This window comes from Mesoplodon densirostris, chromosome 9 (assembly GCF_025265405.1).
Source record: "Mesoplodon densirostris isolate mMesDen1 chromosome 9, mMesDen1 primary haplotype, whole genome shotgun sequence".
In the NCBI taxonomy this organism is placed as follows: Eukaryota; Metazoa; Chordata; class Mammalia; order Artiodactyla; family Ziphiidae; genus Mesoplodon; species Mesoplodon densirostris.
Window position 1 is genome coordinate 17,721,071 of NC_082669.1, and position 13,352 is coordinate 17,734,422.

The 13,352-nt window shown below is 47.5% G+C and overlaps 1 protein-coding gene across 1 annotated transcript in view; it reads left to right on the forward strand.

Moving 5' to 3' along the window:
- Positions 1-13,352, forward strand: part of CDHR3 (cadherin related family member 3) — a 74,118-nt gene that overhangs the window by 49,724 nt on the left and 11,042 nt on the right. The window contains exons 9-12 of the mRNA XM_060108848.1: positions 6,368-6,539; positions 7,797-7,899; positions 8,879-8,960; positions 10,618-10,873. Coding sequence (XP_059964831.1) covers positions 6,368-6,539; positions 7,797-7,899; positions 8,879-8,960; positions 10,618-10,873 — 613 coding nt within the window. The remainder of the gene's footprint in view (positions 1-6,367; positions 6,540-7,796; positions 7,900-8,878; positions 8,961-10,617; positions 10,874-13,352) is intronic.

Below are 13,352 nucleotides of genomic sequence, written 5' to 3' on the forward strand. Positions count from 1 at the left end.
CTCGAGTCTGTCGTACAGAGTGAAGTAAGTCAGAAAGAGAAAAACAAATATCATATATTAACGCATATATGTGGAACCTAGGAAAATGGTACAGATGAACCGGTTTGCAGGGCAGAAATTGAGACACAGATGTAGAGAACAATCATATGGACACCAAGGGGGGAAAGTGGCTGGGGGGTGGTGGGGGTGGTGGTGTGATGAATTGGGCGATTGGGATTGACATGTATACACTGATGTGTATAAAATTGATGACTAATAAGAACCTGCTGTATAAAATAAATTAAATTAAATTAAAAAATTTAAAAAAATAAATCAATGAAGTTCCTTGCGATTCTGGGTTAATATGACTTTTGGAAAACAGTACTGTCTTTCCACTAACTATTTTGTCTCAGTGCCACAAGATGAATAATTCCCCAGGTTAGCTTCATCTCTGTGGTTTCTTAATAGCTAGTCTCCAGTTTCTTGGGAGTCTGAAGGTGGTTCTTCCTGGGGGTGGGGAGGGCACCTCTGCAGTGACCCTTGCTGAGAGAGTGTCCTCTGTCTGGAGCAAAGCTGAACACCAGAGCTGGTCTCACTTTCAGATCTCCCTAGGGAAAGAGTCTCCCTCTGAGATTATCTTTGGTTTTGCAAGTTCATTTTTTAAGCTCTAGGTAACTCTGGACATAGACCTGATACATAGTGTGGCCATGCAAAGGACAAAGGACCCTAGACAAAGATTATCTAGGATAAGCAGTAGAGATACAAACTCCTGGGGCTTCCCTGGTGGTGCAGTGGTTGAGTCCGCCCACCGATGCAAGGGACACGGGTTCGTGTCCCGGTCCGGGAAGATGCCACATGCTGCGGAGTGGCTGGGCCCGTGAGCCATGGCCACTGAGCCTGTGCTTCCGGAGCCTGTGCTCCGCAACAGCAGAGGCCACAACAGTGAGAGGCCCGCGTACCGCAAAAAAAAAAAAAAAAAAAAAAAAGAAAGAAAGAAATACAAACTCCTTTATTATGCTCTTCAATGTCCCCCTGTTTTCCCCACTGGCATGCCCAGCATAGTGCTAAGAATGAAGTGGTCTTGAGCCTGGCATCAAAACAGTTAAACCCTGTTCTGGACATACCCTGCTTGCCTCTTCAGATCTAGCTCCCAGCCTCCCCAACCCTGCTCTGTGCCCCAGGAGGCTGACCTCTATGGATATCAACTGCTCCCTTGCCCTGCACCTTCCCGTTGGCCCACAGGAAGCCCTGGAATGAGGGGGAGAGGGAAGTCAGGGTATTTAACCCCTGGCTCCCTCCCTGTCAGCAGCATGAGCCCCTCCACCTCCTGAAGGTCTCAGTTCCTATTAGGCCGCCCTCTGTGCACAGCACCCTCTGCCCCTGGTTCCGGTTTCAGGAACTGCTCCCTCCTCTGGCTCCTTGAGGCCTAGCAGTGGAAAGGGGGGCCCACTCTTCCTAGACCTAGACCATCCTTTGAAGTTTCCATGTACCGTGTGTACACGTTGTAACAGTCCCTTTACTAAATCCTCCCGGAATTATCTTAATGTGCCATCTGCTTCTTGCTGAGGCCCCTATCAAATCAATAATGGCCTTGACCATGGGATAGGTTCCTATCCCAACCCCAAGAACAGAGTCTGTTTGATGGGTGAGAACAGTTGTCATGGATAGTTAGGTCCGTGACTTCCACACCATTTTCTACATAAACCAAACCCACCACTGTTAAGAGAAGTCTGGTCCCGGGGATGGGGCAGAGGTGATCCACAGAGTCACTCTTCCACTTTCTTTGAAAATCTAAAGCTATGCTAGTGCCCTTGGGTGGCTCCAGTGCATCTTGGGAAATTCTTCTCCTCATGTCCTGCTCTTCTAGACCCTCCTGCTTTCCCCCTTTGTTCTCCTGCCCTAAGAGGTGGGGGAAGATGGTTGAAGCGTAAGAACTCTGGGAATCAACGATTGGAGAGGATTGTGCTATCTCCAGTCTTCCTGGTCAATTTTCTCCCCTCAGTGCATTTCTGGTAAGTGTGTACTGTGGCTTCCCGTGGTCCAGAGTCCCCTGATGTGTGAGATGACAGTTTACAAACTGCATTCCATATTAGCTGGTAAAATCACATTTTGATAATCTTCTCTCCAAATTAGCCTTGAAGGTCAATGCCAGCCAGTAACTGAACTAATTGTATTTATTACTAAAGGTAACTCTAAACAATGTTCCAGGAGGGCCCTGGGCTATTCCAGTGGGAGGAACTTGCAGTCGTCCTGTAAAAGCCAAGATATGAGGAGGAGCAACAAAAGGGCTCTTCCCTCTGCAGTCCGGGAAGTGAAAGTTTTTACTCCCAAACCCCAGCTTCGTTTGCATACTCCAGGGAGGGGCTGGAAAACCCTGACCTGCATCACCCACCACTCTCCCATGCCTAGCATCTTGTCCATTCCCACCACACCAGAGTGGAAGCACCTGGGCAGGTCAAAAGCAAGCCAAACAACAGCGCTGGCACTGCCAACAGGCTCTGGCAGCCCTGTCCCTGAATATTTACTCTTTCTTCAGGGCTCTTGGCACAGTCTCTGCGGCGGAGTTTGGGGGAGCAGGTAGAATAGGCTGGGAGGGCGCCAAGCACCCAGTGGATCCCACGAGGCAGGTGGCTTCGTGCCAGGTCCCCTGCCATCCCCGTGGGTCCACGCAGGCTCTCGGGCGGCCGAGAGACAGAAACAGCCCCTGTGGCTTTCCCAGGCTGGTGATGAATGAGCCCAAGGCCCTGATGGAGGCATCAAAGGCCCCGTGACAGAGCCGCTCTGGTTGTAAATTGTCAGGCACTTGGCTGAAAGCGCTTCGCAAGCTGTGTGTGAGCCAGAGGCAGAGGATGTCGGCTGGGCCTGTCACCCCCAAGTGTGGGGGGAACCGTGGTCAGATGGCTGGGAGTGAGGGCAGCCCGCCTTTGAGGCAGGGAGTGATGAATGGGGGGGGAGTCGTTTTCCAAGTCATGCGTTTAGGGGAAAAATACCAAGTGGCAGGGGAAAATGAAAAGAACATGCCAGGCGGCCCTAAGGGGCCAAGTGTGAAGGTCTCTTTGGGAGGGCGTGAAATGCCTGGCTTCAGGACCCTAGAGTCTTTGGGTGATGCAACCTTCCGGCTTCTGCAGATTTGTAATCAAGGCTCAGATCCCTGAACCCTCTGTGGGCCTGGAGAGTCACTGATAGAACTGAAAGTAAAATTTACTGTGACTCTTAACACTGACAAGGGGATGGTGCCTGGATGCATCAGCTTTCTGGGACAGGTCTTGCAACCACCCTGAACCAATCTTTCTTCATCTGTAAAATGGGGACAAGAACACAAACCTCTAGGCGATGAGGGGATTAGAGAGAGAGTTTTTAAAGTGTTTGGTAGGATACCACATACAGTTGGTATTTAACAAATAGTATCTATTCTAAGTATTTGTGAGTAAAACCATGACATCGTGCCATCAAGACAAGAATGGAAATGCTTGGACTCCAGTCCTGCTGAGACACAGAGACATCATGGAGATTCAGTTACACCTGTGAGAAAGACCGCTTTCCCAAAGCAAATCCAGTTATCCTCAGCAGCACAAAAACAAGCTTGCCGTCAGACTTGGCTCCATGTTTGCTAAGCCCATTTTAGCTGCCATGAAGAGCTGATGTAGAATGTAGAAAGCAGCATAATTCCGTTGCGGAGAGAGGTGACAGTGCAGAGGATTAGAGACACGTGTTGATGCTCTGAGAACAAGATGCCAAGACAGGATTAAATGTGCGAGGCTTTTATTAGTGGAAATGCCTGTGGGAGAAGACGGGGAGAGAGCTAGGCTAGGCTGCGAGGGTCATCAGACCGTGATGCAAGTCTGACCTGAGTAAAGGAAGGAGGGAGGGTGCATGGGTGGGAATGTTCTAGTCTGTTCTGCAGTCCGTGAACTTGGCTAGGGCACTGGGGAGTCCTGGAGCCAAAGTCAGCTGTCACAGGACAGGAATGAGTCTGCCTTAGTATCTCTGCCCTGCCCTGTCATTGGCACATGACCTCACTGCAAATACAGTGATGGATTTCAGAGTCCAGCAGCTGGGGTCTGTGGTCATTCTATTCCTGCAGCTGTAGGTCTTCCAGGCACGTTCTCCTGGCAGCCCCAATATATTTTTCTAAGATATCCTGCTCAAGGCAAAACATGATTGTGGTAGGGAAAGAAAGAAAGAAAGAGAGAAAGGGAGAAAGGGAGGAGGGAGGAAGGAGAGAGAGAAAAAAAGAGAAAGAAAATACTAGCCACACGAATTCCTCTTTGCCTGTACATGAGCCGCTTTGCAGTGTGATTTTGCCATTCCTCCCATCAAGAGATGGGTATCTCTTTCTACTCCTTGAGTCTGGACTTGACCAGGTGAATTGCTTTGGCCATCGGAACATTCACAAACATGGCGCAGCAGAGGACTGAAAGGTGTGTATGAATTGTGACTTGCCCTCTCTTGCTACTTTTGGAAGCCTAAGATCTCCATGAGAAGAGCCCAGACTAGCCTCCTGGAGGATGGGAGGCAATATGAAGCAGAGACCACCCACCTTCCCACCATACCTGTGAGTGAGGCCATCCTGGAGCATCCAGCCCCCACCGAGCTGCCAGTGACTGGAGAGACCAGCCAAGCTGGCCTAGAACCAAAAGAGCGAATGGATAACCCTTAGTGTTGTAAGAAAGAATAAATGCCCATTGTTTTAAGCCACTAGGTTTTGGGTTGGTTTGTTACGTAGCAAAAGCTAATCAACATACCCATCTTACAGATGGAAAAACTGAAACCTGGAGACGTGTGAAGTCCCTTAATGGGTCTGGAGGTGTTACCATGCTTCCTCAGAGTCTCCCACTCCAAGCTGGGCTTGACCAGATGGTTTACTCATTTGCATACTATTTGCCTCCCTGCTGGAGTGAACTGAGATTGGGACCCAGAATTCAACCTTTTTTTTTTTTTTTTTTTTTGCGGTACGCGGGCCTCTCACTGTTGTGGCCTCTCCCATTGCGGAGCGCAGGCTCCGGACACGCAGGCTCAGCGGCCATGGTTCATGGGCCCACCCACTCCGCGGCATGTGGGATCCTCCCGGACCGGGGCACGGACCCGTGTCCCCTGCATCGGCAGGCGGACTCTCAACCACTGCGCCACCAGGGAAGCCCCGAATTCAACCTTTAATAAGCGTCTATTGAATAAATGATGCTAAGGTGTCAGGAAGCCCTTCTATGACTTCGAAGCCATGAGAACACAAGTGGAGGAATTACCAGTCTTCTAAGCATGGGAGGGGAGGGACGGGTGCAGGGGTACAGCGATCCTCCCCAACCAGATTATCAATTCCTACAGGCAGGGGCAGAATTTCTATTTCTCTTATATTCTTCTTCACTCCTGTGCTAGTCCCATAAGCTACCATTCATTCATTCATTCAACAAGTATTTCTTGAGTGTGCCAAGAACAAAGCAGATAAAGATCCCCAGTCTTGTGGAGCTTACATTCTTGGGGGCAAACAGGTGATAAACAGGATATGTAAGTAAACTGTATAGTATATTGGAAAATGGTAAGCACCAAGCATTAAACCTACAGGGGGGAAGGGGAGAGGGAGCAATGGGCTGGGGGCGTTGACATTTTAGTTGGGGTAGCCAGGGAGCCTCCTGAGAAGGTGCCATTTGATTCCAGACTAAAGATAGGGAAAGAGCAAGACATTTGTGGGAAAAGCATCGCACAGTAAGTGCAATGGCCCTGAGGCCAGAGCCTGGGGAGTGTCCAGGAGCACAGGGAGGCCAGGGTGGAAGGAGAGTGAACAAGAAGGATTAGTAGGAGATGAGTTCAGACAGGTAAGGGGTGGGCGCACGTCATGAAAGATGCTGTAGATCAGAGTCACGACTTTGAGTGAAATCAGGAGCCCTTTGCGATTTAGGAGCAGCAGAGCGACGTGATCTGACATTTTCACAGGATCCCTCTGGCTGCTGTGTTAAGAATCCTCTGTGCTATGCGGCTGCTTCCCACTAGCTATCTACCTTACGTTTGGTAGTGTATATATACAGGGAGATCAGCTCGGTGTTTTGTGACCGCCTGGAGGGGTGGGATAGGGATGGTGGGAGGGAGGGAGATGAAAGAGGGAAGGGATATGGGAACAGATGTATATGTGTAACTGACTCACTTTGTTATAAAGCAGAAACTAATACACCATTGTGAAGCAACTATACTCCAATAAAGTTGTAAAAAAAAAAAAAGAATCCTCTGAAAGAAGTCAAGGGCAGAGTGGGGACACCAGTTAGGCAGGTACTGCCTTAACCACGGACTTGCTTTCAATTGAAATGAAAGCCGGGGTGTCTAGCCTGGGGCCTGTGTTAGAAGGAATGCTCAGTCACCATTTGTTGGGGGAAAATATTGAATCGTGGCTTTTCGCCAGCATTATGGTGCCTGAGAGAGCAGCCGAGGGGACGTTGCTTCTGGACCTGAACAAGTTCTGCTTTGATGATGACAGTGAAGCACCACACAACCAATTCAACTTCACCGCGCCATCCGGAGTGGGGAGCAGCAGCCGATTTTTACAGGATCCAGCTGGCGCTGGGAGAATCGTGGTCAGTTAACGGTCATTGCATCATCGAAAGGGCATTGGGGAAGTTGGTCTAACAGGCATAGGGCTTTTGCTGCCCCATAGAGAGGAATTTCCAAAGTAACTCCCTCTCCAAGCGACTGTAACTGACAAACTTAATAGTGACTCTGTTTTCCCCATTTGCTCTTTATTTTACCCAAGTTCCAGGAATTGTTTGTTATGCATGGTTATGCCCGGAGTGCTAAGGATTGGATTCTTTCTTGCATAGCTCCCGGTTTGCAGGCTGCGTGCCTGGTGAGCGTGCTTCCACAGTCACATATCAGTGCCCTCTGGGCTCAAGCACTTTTGTTTATTTCAGTGCTCATTCCTCGCCATAGAGGTGTGAGGTGAGAGAGAGCAGGGCCAGGGCCATGAGTGTGTCCTGCTGAATTCCGCACTGTAGAACCACTGGAGACCCAAAAAAGAGGGGCATCTCCACTGGGGCAAATACGTAATTGGAGAAAGAATGGGAGTAAAAGGCAGGTCTCAATGAGCTGTGTGAGACATTTAACAACAAGGTTCCCACTGCAGGATTGGGGGGAAAGGGAGAGAGAGATAGAAGGGCAGGGTAAGGTGGGGGTCTTACAGGGGGGTGGTCTTGATGGGGGAGATCTTTGCATCAGAGATAAAGCCTCAGGAAGAAGAGCAAGCAGCCCACTAGCCATCCTCTCAAACACCCCCTTCTCTACCTCCCATCCCCCAAAAAGTCGTACCAATTTTATTCACTGTGTCAACTAAAAATAACTTCTTTTTTTTTTTCCTGTTTGAGAAATTAATACATGGTCACTGTAGAAAAGGTAGGAAACACAGAAAGGCATTACTATTCAGTAATAACCACTATTAACATGTTGATATATTTCTTTCTTGTCTTCTTCCCTATGCATAGATTTTATGTAGAGTCTATACATAGATGCATAAGTATTCTAAATGATAGAAATAACCTTGCATGTAGGATTCTGTATCTTGCTTCTCTTTGACTTAACCTGAAATCTTGAGCCTATGCTGGGCAATAGTGCTTGATGAACATCTTTAAACAGATTCTCTCTCCTGATAAATTCTTTCAAATAAGTTCTCTAGCAGTGAGCAAAGGTATGGACCTAACTTTTTAAAGCTCCTCCTATGGGAAAAATTGCTTTCCAGAAAGGTTTTGCAATTCACATGTCCACTAACAGTACAAGAAAATGTCAGTTCAATTAAAAGGATTGTTTATTCTGTGTAATCTGATCTCTCTGTTTTAATCTAGTTGATTGGTGATCTAGATTATGAAAATCCAAGTAATCTAGCAGCCGGCAATAAATACACTGTGATAATGCAGGTGCAGGATGTTGCCCCTCCTTACTATAAAAGCAAGTATCATTTTGGTTTATTTCATGAAGCATCTTCCTTGAGTAGCAATGACTAAATTGTGCTGGGCAATGCTTGGGCTTGGGCTGGGGATGTACTTATGTTCAAAAGGAGACTGCCAGAAGCCCCAACACTTAGGAATCAGCCCAGCCTCCTCCTGTCCTTCACCAAGAACAGTTAATCAGTCTTCAAGTCCTTTCTTCTGTGTCACCTACTAAAATCTCGAGGATCTGCTGCCTTCCCCCCAACTCCGCTGCACCTGCATCCCGCTAGTATTGCTCTAGTGCAGAACCTCCTCTTTCGGAGCTGAATTACAACACGAAGAGTGTTTCAAGAGTCTTCCTGCCCACCTTTAGTCTTGTCCCTTTCCAATGCATCCACCACATTTCTGACAGTGATTTTCAGGAAACGCAAATGCCACCGTATTCCTTCTTGCTGAAAGCCCTTGAGTGTCTCCCCATAGCTGTCAAGTTCACATTCAAACTCTTTGGTTTGGCACAAAGCAATAAAGCGAGTCATGTGAATTTTTTGGTTTCCAAATGCATATAAAAGTTATATTTACATTATATACTGTAATCTGTTAAGTGTGCAATAGCATTGTCTTAAAAAATAATGTACATACTTTAATTAAAAATACTTTATCGCTAAAAAATGCCAACCATCATCTGAACCTTCAGCGAGTCATAATCTTTTTGCAATGGTAACATCAAAGACCACTGATCACAGATCACCATAACAATATAATAATGAGGAAAACGTGTGAAATATTGCAAGAATTACCAAAACATGACACAGAGACACAAAGTGAGCAAACGCTGTTGGAAACATGGTACCGATAAACTTGCTCAACACAGGGTTGCCACAATGTGAACATTTACATTCTGTAAAAAATACAATATCTGCAAACTGCAATACGTAAAACGCAACAGAATGAGGGATGCCTGTATTGTGATTTAATTTTTTTCCTATTTCCGTTTATAGATAATATCTACATTTATATCCTAACAAGCCCAGAAAATGAGTTTCCTCTTGTCTTTGATAGCCCATCCTACGTATTTGCCATGTCGGAATTAAGCCCACGTAAGTAACCGACGAGACACAGACTCCAGTGCTCTTGATAGACCCCTTTCTCCGGACGCACTTGGGTGGAGGGAGGCTCCCTGTCAGAGGCCCTGGTGGTGTTGTGCACAGCGACTCACAGCTGATTCCTGTTTATTGCATGTCTTACTTCTTTTTAAATTCTCCTCACTGTGGAGGAGCCCTTCAGGTGAAATCCAGATTTTGAAAACTGTTGATTAAACTGCATTTCTCTGAACCCCCTGATTGCCTCTTCGCCTGGGTGCCTGATTCCGCTAATCCTCTCTTTTTGCAGCCTAAGTTTTCCCTTGGTCTCCACTGTCATTTTTATCCAGCTCACTCAGAGAATTGAAATTTAAAAATAGAGAGAAGGCTTCCCATTTCTAGATTTCTTTCATTTAAAAACAAAATAAAGATGTTTTTTCTCTCCCTTTGAAGGATTCCCTGGAGGCCTCTTTTTCCACCCTTTAGGATGCCTCGATTTCTGCAGGCTCCTCCCCACTCCAGCTGGGTTTCTCCCTGTCTCTCCCAGTAAAGGGGAGACAGTTGACTCTAGAATAATCAGACCTCACCACAGTCTTTGAGACTTTTTTTTTTTTTTGCGGTACGCAGGCCTCTCACTGTTGTGGCCTCTCCCGTTGCGGAGCACAGGCTCCGGACGCGCAGGCCCAGCGGCCATGGCTCACGGGCCCAGCCGCTCCATGGCATGTGGGATCTTCCCGGACCAGAGCACGAACCCGTCTCCCCTGCATCGGCAGGCGGACTCTCAACCACTGCGCCACCAGCAAAGCCCCGTCTTTAAGACTTTGACTGTGGATACTTCTACACTAAAAACCAAACCAAACAAACCCCAAAATCTCCCTCTAAAATGATCTCCTCTTCATTTCGTTCTCTCTATGATGAGCTCCATTTCCTGACATTACATTTTAAACAAAATACAAAAAGAGGGTCTGAAGAAAACGCTGTCGATTCCTTATGCCTTATCCAGTGAATAATAAGTGCAACAGGAATAGGCTTTTTATGAATTCACAGATCTTGCTACAATTATTAACCACCTACTCTGGGTCAAGCACGTAGTGCTGTTCTATATAGTTGAATAAGAGAAGATGCCGCCCTTGAGGAGTATAATTTACGAGGAAGAACTTCTATAAAACAAGCAAGCCAGAAGTCCACCAGCCCACCAACCAGACTTGCAAAATAAGCAAAATGGAACGGGATTTAAAAATCAAAAATATTCCAATCATCCTGTTGCTAAACCCTTAAAAATTATGTTTTTCATCTTGTTTTATAAGAGCAACCCATGCTCATTATAGAAAATTTGAAAAATAAAAAAGACAACACTGCTGCAAAAAGATGTATATGTGAAGGTTCTTTGCAGCATTAGGATCATATTATAATTGGTGTGCTTGGAGTCTATATGAGGGTATGAATTGTCTTTTAGACTTAGCAGTACTGCTTGAATCATACGGCCAGTTTCCTAGTGGGCGTCATTAGTGTAATTTGAATTTAAAAGATGTAAAACATACAGAGTTTGAACAGCAAAGAGGCCCCCAAAAGTCTTTCTGCCCATGGCACTGAGAGTGTCTGCTCCTAATTTCTCCTCTCACCCCCAAAGAAGGACTAATCTCAGATATTATTCTCAGCAGTAATCGCAGGTACTTTATTCTTCCAGCTAGAACCCGGGTTGGACAGACACAAGCAACAGATAAAGACTTCCCCCAGAGAGGCATCGTGTACTCCATCTCCACCGGAGGGGCCAGCCAGCACTACCCAAACATATTTTGGATTAATTCCCAAACGGGAGAACTCCAGCTGGTGACTAAAGCGGACTACGAGACAACCCCCATCTACATTCTCAGAATCCAGGCCACCAACGGCGAGGACAGCAGCTCAGTCACTGTGAGTGGGGCTATTTGGTGCATTCACACCAGCCCAAGTGGTTGACTTCGGGTCTCCCTGGCACCCTCCAGGTGTGGCCGTAGCAATAAGGAATCTTAATAGGGCACCTCCTGCAGACATGACAAGAAATGGCTAGTGGCGTCCCAGACAGCACAATCGGACACACATAATAGCAGTGCCAGGAAATAAAGATTGACATCTGTAAACCCACGTTTATGGGTGACTGGGAGAAGCGCTGAGATGGATGGCCACCCTGGGGGACAAGCTTCCTCCTGTTGCCCTTAAATCCCCCCTTGCTGTTGAGGTGGGCGGTAGCTGTGCATTGCCCCCAAGTAGTTTTACCCTGTTCCTACCCTGAGCCCCATCACACCAGATGGGATAGGTCTTAAAATGATCTGGCTTGACACAGCGCTATGCTGCTTTGTAACCTCTGATGTTGAGAATCTGGTTAAATGCATTTCTGAGTCAGTGGGTCTGAGTAGGGCCTGAGAACCTGCATTTTTTTTAATTTTTAATTTTTTTAATTTTTAATTTTTTTTTGCGGTATGCGGGCCTCTCACTGTTGTGGCCTCTCCCGTTGCGGAGCACAGGCTCTGGACGCGCAGGCTCAGCGGCCATGGCTCACGGGCCCAGCCGCTCCGCGGCATGTGGGATCTTCCCAGACCGGGGCACGAACCCGTGTCCCCTGCATCGGCAGGCGGACTCTCAACCACTGAGCCACCAGGGAAGCCCAGAACCTGCATTTTTAACATGCTTCCAAGTGGTGCCGAGGCAGCTGGTCCATGGCCGTGCTTTGAGGAGCCAGGCTTTGACAGGTCTGTGTTGCCAGTGCTGAGGAATATTTGAGGGTAATATGATGGTCACAAAGAGGGAACTATTTCTTGGTCTTTCCCATCAGTAAAGTGAAAAAGCATAAGGCAAAATGAACTCAGCTAGCGGCAGGCAGCCCTGTGTGATAGAATGACTGGTCCAGGGTCAGGAGGCAGAGTTCATTTCTCAACTTTGATCCCAATTTGCCAAGGGGGTCCGAGCAATGCTTATCTTTGTACCCTGATTTCTCTCTCACACATGGAGAGTCACCTCATAACCCAATGCCTGAATAGTCCAGTTCCTCTGATGACTTGCTTTGAATTAGTGGGACGATGTTTTCAATGATGTGTAAGGCTTGGCGTTGCTAGCTGAGAAAAAGATGTGCTAAGTTGAAGGTAATTGTCGTGTTTGTTAGCCGGGGTTTTTGAGAGGAATGAATGGAGTCCACTTTGGGAGCTAACTAGAGAGAACATTTCAATTTATTCCTGGGCTCAGAAATAGCTGAAATCCCCAAATTTCAGAGGTAGAATGAATACGACTCAGAAATTCATAAGCTTTTAAAAAGGGTGATGATCACATAAGTCCCTTTCAGGGCTGACATTCTGTGATTCCGTGCTGGCAGGCATCCCAGTCCATATTCCAATTCACCAGGCATAAAAGACAGTGATGAAAGAGAACAGGCTGGCCCCTGCTTGTGGCAGGCCAGCGCCACCGGCTCAGTGCAGTGCTGAGATCCCGGGTTACACACAAGACCCCGGCTAAGCCAGGTCGCCTCCTTCTATCCCAGTGGCTCTCAACCCTGGTTGAGTATTAGAATCGGCTGGGGAACATAAAAATCGTGCCTGGGGACTCCCCTGGTGGCGCAGTGGTTAAGAATCTGCCTGCCAATGCAGAGGACACGGGTTCGAGCCCTGGTCCGGGAAGATCCCACATGCCACGGAGCAACTAAGCCCGTGCACCACAGCTACTGAGCCTGAGCTTAGAGCCCGCGAGCCACAACTACTGAAGCCTGCGCGCCTAGTGCCTGTGCTCCGCAACAAGAGAAGCCACCACACCGCAGTGAAAAGCCCGTGCACTGCAACAAATAGTAAGCCCTGCTCGCCGCAACTAGAGAAAGCCAGTGCACAGCAACGAAGATCCAAGGCAGCCAATCAATCAGTCAATCAATCAATCAAGGAAGAAAAAAAAAATCAGGCCTGGGCCCCACCCTCCAGGGAGTCCAATTCATTTGGTCTGGAGAGGGCCAGACAAAGTGGAGCCATGGTTGAGAGCCATTGTTCGATTTTCCAAAGTCAAAGACAGAACTTCCAACTCACAGGGGCAGCAAGCAAGGAAGCACAGGAGGGTCATCATCATAACGATAAATCCATCATTGTTACTGGAAAAACAACTCAGCATCATCTGGGGATGAGCACATGTGTCTAGCTGCATGTGTGTGGGGGTGTGTGGAAATGTATTATTGTGTATATTATGCACGTGTGCATGTACACACACAACACACAGTAGAGAAGTTAATAACATAGGACTTGGAGTAAGACAGACCTAAGTTCAAATTCCAGCTCTGCCACTCACCAACTGAATGGCCTTAGGTCAATTACCTAATCTCCCTAAGCCTCAGCTTCCCCATCTGTAAAATGGGAATAAACATATTAGCTATCTCGGATGAGGT